At 37.1% G+C, this 6,577-nt stretch overlaps 1 protein-coding gene across 1 annotated transcript in view; it reads left to right on the top strand.

Annotated features, from left to right (window-relative positions):
• Nucleotides 1–6,577, top strand: part of Rb1 (RB transcriptional corepressor 1) — a 136,368-nt gene that overhangs the window by 31,484 nt on the left and 98,307 nt on the right. Inside the window, exon 4 of the mRNA XM_028754220.1 lies at nt 1,491–1,610. Coding sequence (XP_028610053.1) covers nt 1,491–1,610 — 120 coding nt within the window. The remainder of the gene's footprint in view (nt 1–1,490; nt 1,611–6,577) is intronic.

Below are 6,577 nucleotides of genomic sequence, written 5' to 3' on the forward strand. Positions count from 1 at the left end.
CTCCTGCTGACTATCTCAGACCTTTTTGTTTGTTTGGTTTGAGATGTAACCTTGTACTTCCCAGGTGAATCGAAAACTCCTGGCCTTAAGTAATCTTTCTTAGACTCCCAGGTTCTGGGACCGCAGACATGTGCTATATCTTACCTGGCTTTGCTTTGGACAACCTATAATCGCTGTAATGACTATTCTTTGTTCTACTTGGCTGCTTTTGTACAGTTTTATATACAAAGTTATGTATGAAGTGAAGTGTGATGGTGTAGTGCAGGCTGATCTCTGTGAGTTCAAGGCCAGACTGGTCTGCATAGTGAATTCTAGGTCAGCCAGGAATATGTAGTGAGACTTTGTGTCAAGAGTAGGAGGAAGAGGAGAAGATGATAATAGATACATGAGGTCTGTCTGATCACGTTCGTCTTTACTGCCCTATTGAAAATATGTATATTGAAGATTAGTTTTTATAGAAATCAATAAAAGAATTACTAGAAGTTGTTTAACAATTAAAAATTTTAGCCAGTTTTTCACTTTCTCTCTCTAAATATTCAATCATGAAACTTTTGGTAACACAAAGAGTGTTAGTGTGTATATGACAAGGAAATGCCAAGCAGTAAGAAAAGTTATCAGATCGAGGTGAAGTCGACATTCACTTGGTGGGGCTCATTATCATGGGCTGGGCAGCCAGACACAGGCTGTCTGGGATGCAGTGTCAGACCAAGCAGGGTGTTTTAGGCACTTAGTTTAGAGAGGTACAGTACAAGAGAGATGAGGAGGGCAGCCTGATGTGGGAAAGGATGGGGGCAGCGTGCAATTAAGTTAGCCTGTCCTTCCTTGTTGGAGACTGGAAGGCCTTAGGGGTAGAAGATATCTATTTGTTCAAAGAGTAAATAAGTAAAAACAAATTTTCAAACATGAAAATGGAAACACTAAAATGAACTGTATGTTTTGAAAAAAAATTCAGATACAGATGACTGTTTAGTATTTAAGTACAATGTATTGCAGAAATCTGAAAGAATGTATTTTAAATGTTTTTGCTTTTCGCAAGCAATAAATGTTTGAGAAGATTTGTATGTTTATCTTGGGTATGCAGTGTTTACATGTATGGAAACATCACATGTTACTCCCCTATAATGTACATTTTGGGGCTTTTGTATATCAGTTGATAATAATTTTAATTAAAAAACCCATACATATATATTTAGAAACAAATATATATATTTTATGCCCCTGCTTTTCTTGTTTTCTTAACTTTAACTAGATATAGTCAGGGATAGGTAGATATTAGGGCCTGGGTTGCTTCTAATAAAATCCCAAAACAAGTGCAGCCCTTCTAGAGAATACACAGTGACCTAGTGTAGAGCTGGCAGTGCAGCCCTTCCAGAGAATACACAGTGATCTAGTGTAGATCTGGTAATCTTTTTAATTGAAGTGCACATGCTTTGAAAATGAAATAAAGTAAAATTTGATAGCTACTCATGCACTCTTTTTCTGTTTTGTAGTGTCTATAAATTCTTTGACTTATTAAAAGAAATTGATACCAGTACCAAAGTTGATAATGCTGTGTCAAGACTGTTGAAGAAGTATAATGTGTTATGTGCACTCTACAGCAAATTAGAACGGTAAGATAAAAGTTTTATTAGGTTTGCACTTTCATTCTTTGGTTTTTATTTTTATACTGTGATACTTTACTTCAATTTGAGAACTGTTTCATGTGTAATAGAAGTATTAAGTATTATCCCCTAGCCTTATCCATTTTGCTATTATTTCTTTATTAGTTCCTGGGTAATTAGTTGTACAGCTGTTTATAAGCATTCTGAGTGCTTGTCCCAAAGTAACTGTTTTTACTAGCCTTTTATGTCATTTGCTTCTTTAGATTTTGAGCTTGCTTCTCATTTTGTCTAGTAGGACTTGCAGTTCTGAATAGTGATCTAAATGTTAACTTCTTCCAGCTTAGAAAGAAACCATATTGTCCATAGAAGATGTGTGACCCATTACCAAGTTGTGATCTGTGCTCCCAGTGATAGTTGAGAAGGTTCCACTTGTACTGTTCAACTGGAAAATTGTGGCTAAACTTGGCTTATATTTTGTTATAATATTTGTATTGATTTTGTTTTTGGAAAGTTCACATCTTGTACCCCAAGCCCTCTCACTTTCCAATCCTGCCCACTTTGGGACTTCTCCCCCTACAAAAGTAAAAGAAGAAGAAACAAAGAAGCCCAATTTATATTACCCATATACTCACTGGAGCATGGTCAAACTCCTGGTGGATCTCACATTAAAGGAATCTGAGTCCTTTGCTAACCATACCCCTATCAGAAGGAATCAATTCTTGTAGAGCGATTTTAATCCAGCCACATGGCTGCTCTGACAAGAGATCACATTCAAAGATATGATCTAGCTAGAATCTGTTAGTACACATCTTTGGACCCTCTGGCTGGAATGCAAACACTCATTTGGTACACACCTTTGATTCCAGTCAGTGACATTTAATTGAGGGCAAAGTGACAAATCAGAGAAAGTTTTGACAGAGTGAGTCAGAGGTAGGATATGCCCAACTCTCTCCAGAACAGACAGAGAAGAGGCTGTTTAAAGAGCAGGGAGGGAGAAAGAATAGTTTAGTTCAGTTTGGAGCAGTTCAGTTCAGTGCAGCTTAGTTGAGTACAGTTGTGCTCAGTTCAGCTCAGACTGTCAGTTTCATGGAGTTCAGAGGCAGTCTTTCCAAGCAGAACATCATCTCGTTTTTCATAATTCTATGACTTTATGAAAAAGTTCAAAGATGTCTGTTATGGTATTATTCTGTCATGGTCTGAGAATTAGAAATGAGCTCTTTATAACTGGATTTTAAATATTAAATATAATTATAATCAAACATTATAAGCTAGTTTTAATGAGGACTAGCAATGTGAAGAAGTACTTGTAATGTTAAATATATAAATCATTAGAGTATACTATAATCGTGACAGTGCAAAAGAGAAAAGTCCAAGCGTCTAGTGCATCGCATGAAATGACTCAAAAGAAGCTTGCTAGAATTGTAGTAGAGGTTTCCTATTCATGATAGACAAAGGACGCAAAAATTTCTCTGAACCAGTTGTTAAAAAAAATTCTGGGGGCTGGAGAGATGGCTCAGTGGCTAAGAACACTGACTGTTCTTTAAGAGGTCCTGAGTTCAAATCCCAGCAACCACATGGTGGCTCACAACCATCTGTAACAGAATCCGATACCGTCTTCTGGTATGCCTGAAGACAGCTACTGTGTACTTATATAAATAAAATAAAAATAGATAAAAAAAAGAAACAGTGTTTGTTTAAAAAAAAAAAATTCTGGTGGGCTCGAGAGATGGTTCAGTGGTTAAGAGGCTTACTGCTCTCACAGAATTCGACTCCCAGCATCTACTTCAGGTGACTCACAACCACCTGTAACTTCAGCTTCCGGTCTGTGCAGGATACTTGCACAGACATGTGCTGAACAACAAATATACACACATATACACATAAGTAAAAATGAAATGAGTCTTTAAGAGCAAAAGAAAATGCTTCACAAATCAGTGCTTGAAAAAAAGACCATGTGATTATTTCTAGATCTAGAATTTGAGGGCTAGGAATGACTTGGGATACGGTGTTTCCTGTTATAGTAATTTTATTCTATTTTTGTTATTAAAATATAATTACATCATTTCTCCCTATTCCCTTTTATTCCTCTGACTCCTCCTACACCTCCCCTCCCCTCCCCTCCCATACTTTGTTCTTGCTTCCTTTTAAGTCTAGCACCTCATTTTCTTTGTTGTTGTTACATGTCTATGCATAAATCTGTAATTACAACCTGCTGAGTCTGCTCAGTGTTTCTGTGTGTATATGATTTAAAGGCTAACCATTTGATATTGAATAACCATTAATGGGCTTCTCCCTGGGAGATAGATTATTCTTCCTGTTCTCATTCCTTAATTGCCTGTTATTTGTCTAGGGGTAGGGCCCTGTGAATTTCCCCCATTTACATTTCTGCTATAATAATTTTAGTTCATGCTTGTAAGTAGTTTTGCTTTCTTATCTGACGTTAGTACTCTGCTTTGATATCAGCTTCTGTTCTCAGAGATTTGTTTGTTGTTTATTGTACTTTCTTATGATATAGTCCACTTGATATCCTGGGAGTTGAGAGAGAGGGAGAAAAGGGTATTAGAAAAAGGAATAATATCATATATGATTTTTTTAGGCTTTACAGAATATTCTGTTTAGGTGGTTTACTATCTTCTTTTTCTCCAAACAAAGCAGTGATCAATAGATAAAACATTAAGCTGACATTTTTCTCTTTATATTCATATTAATCTTAAGACTACTAAGTCTTAAGAATTATTTTTAATCTGTATTTTTGAAGAGTAATTTTAAGTAGTTTGGAAGGCCAGGGAAAAGGAAGTTATAGAGAATTGATTAAATTACAGAAAAACAGAAACGAATATTGTAACTACTACATATTGAAGTTCAAAAGCTTTAGCAGTTATATAGACAATTTTGAAGTGGTTTGGATCTTCCTGTATCCTGTTCCCTAAGGGCCAGTACAAGCAACAGTATTTACAGACCAGTCTGTGGGATACAGGACCACAGTTACCAAAGAATTTTCTTCAAACACAACTGGAATATGATAGTTCATGATGACCATCAACACAAACACAAATAATCAATGAGGAGTTGGATCTCTGAGATGTACTTGATGTAGAAAAGTCACAGTCTGAGAAACCACCGATGAACTCCTAGAGGTATCTCTCCTGGAGTCTATAGCCAGCAAAGTTGATCGGGAATGGAAGCAGTTAGTGTTCCAGAGCAGGCCCTGTCCCTCTGCTCTGCCTTGAGAGTCTTATGATGGTGCTTCTCTCTTTATTTTCTGCAGTTTGCCTTTGTTATCATCTTTCCGTGTGAAACTGGGTTTTACATTCCTCTTGAAGCATCACCTGAATTGGGGCTACTCAACAATCATTACAGTGTGTCCACAATGAGCTGCTTATAGTAAATATGCATAGATTCCTTGCTGTATTATGAAGTACAAGGTGCCCTTACAACAGAGAGGGTAGAAGCTCCCAATCTACCCTTCTTTTTTCTCTATCGAAAATAGTAGATATTATCATATTATTTATGAGGGGGGTTATAGTAGGGCACACAGGTCTGTATTCTAACCTGATCTTGAGTATATACTATGTGATCTTGGATAAATGAGTTACCTAACTTGGGTACTTAGTTTTCTAATGTCTAAGTCAAGTTAATAGAGTACCTATTAATCAGGATTCTCTAGAGTAGCAGAACTTATAGAACAGACCTGTATCTATATCTCTAGATCTATATCTGAAGGGGATTTATTAGAGTGACTTACAGGCTACAGTCTAGCTAATCTAAGAATAGTTAACTATGAATGGAAAGTCCAAGAATCCAGTAGTTGCACACTCAGTCCACAAGGCTGGATGTCTCAGCTAGGCTTCAGTATATGCTGGAATCCTGAAGAAGTAGGCTCTAATGGCCCTGAAGGAATGAACTTGCCAGTAAGGTGAGGACAAGCAGGCAAAGAACAAAAGCTTTCTTCTTTCTACAGACTCCCAGCAAAAGGTATGACCCAGACTAGATTCGAGTTAAAGGTGTATTTTCTTCACCTAAAGATCTGGATTTTTGGATTTTAGTTTGTTCCAGATGAGGTCAAGGTGACAATCAAGATTAGCCATCAGATACCTGCTAAGTATTTAATGTATCAAATGAGATAATACATAAATAGTGCTTTCATGATAGCTTTTACTTTTTGTATTGTAATTTATTTTTTGTGTATGTACATGTATGTGGGCAGATTTGTGCACAGATGTGGAGAGTAGAGGGCAGCTTGAAGGAGTTGGCTCTCTCCCTGTACCATGTGGGTCCCAGTTTCAAACTTCCATTGTCAGGCCTAGCAGCAAGTACCTGTACCCGATAAGCTATCTCACAGGCCCAAATATTAGCTTTTAAAACAAGAAAAAACAGGTTTGAAAAACAGTGCATAATACGATATCTTCATATTGTATTCCCTCTTAGTCACAATATACCAAGGCCATGCAAGGTGTTTAGAAGTTTGATGGAATAGATCTGTTTGGCTGAGTTCAGCACTTTCTAAAAGACTTATATTTGTCTTAGTTACTTTCTGTTGCTGTGATAAAATACCCCTACAAAAACAGTTTCAAGGAGAAAGGGTTTCCTCTGACCTACATTTCCAGAGGCATACAGTTTGTCATGGTAAGGAAGATGTGGAAGCAGGCCTGGAAAGCATCCATCACTAGGAATGCATAAACAGGAAGGAGGTCTGGGCTACTGAAGCCTGAACCCCCACCCCACCTCTACCCCCATGACTCTCTTTCTCAAGTGTCATCCTGTTGGGGATATTTCACATTCAAACCACAAACCATAACAGCATTTAACATCAGTTAAGATCTTATACAAGAAGTGTTTTATGGAATATACTTTAAGAAACTGTATGATGTCAGCTGTTTTGCTGTAGACAAATTAACAAACCACATCAAGAATTAGCTATTGTAGGACAGCCAGGGCTATACAGAGAAACCCTGTCTCGGAAAAAAAAAAAAAAA

This window comes from Grammomys surdaster, unplaced genomic scaffold, assembly GCF_004785775.1.
Source record: "Grammomys surdaster isolate TR1022 unplaced genomic scaffold, NIH_TR_1.0 125985, whole genome shotgun sequence".
NCBI lineage: Eukaryota > Metazoa > Chordata > Mammalia > Rodentia > Muridae > Grammomys > Grammomys surdaster.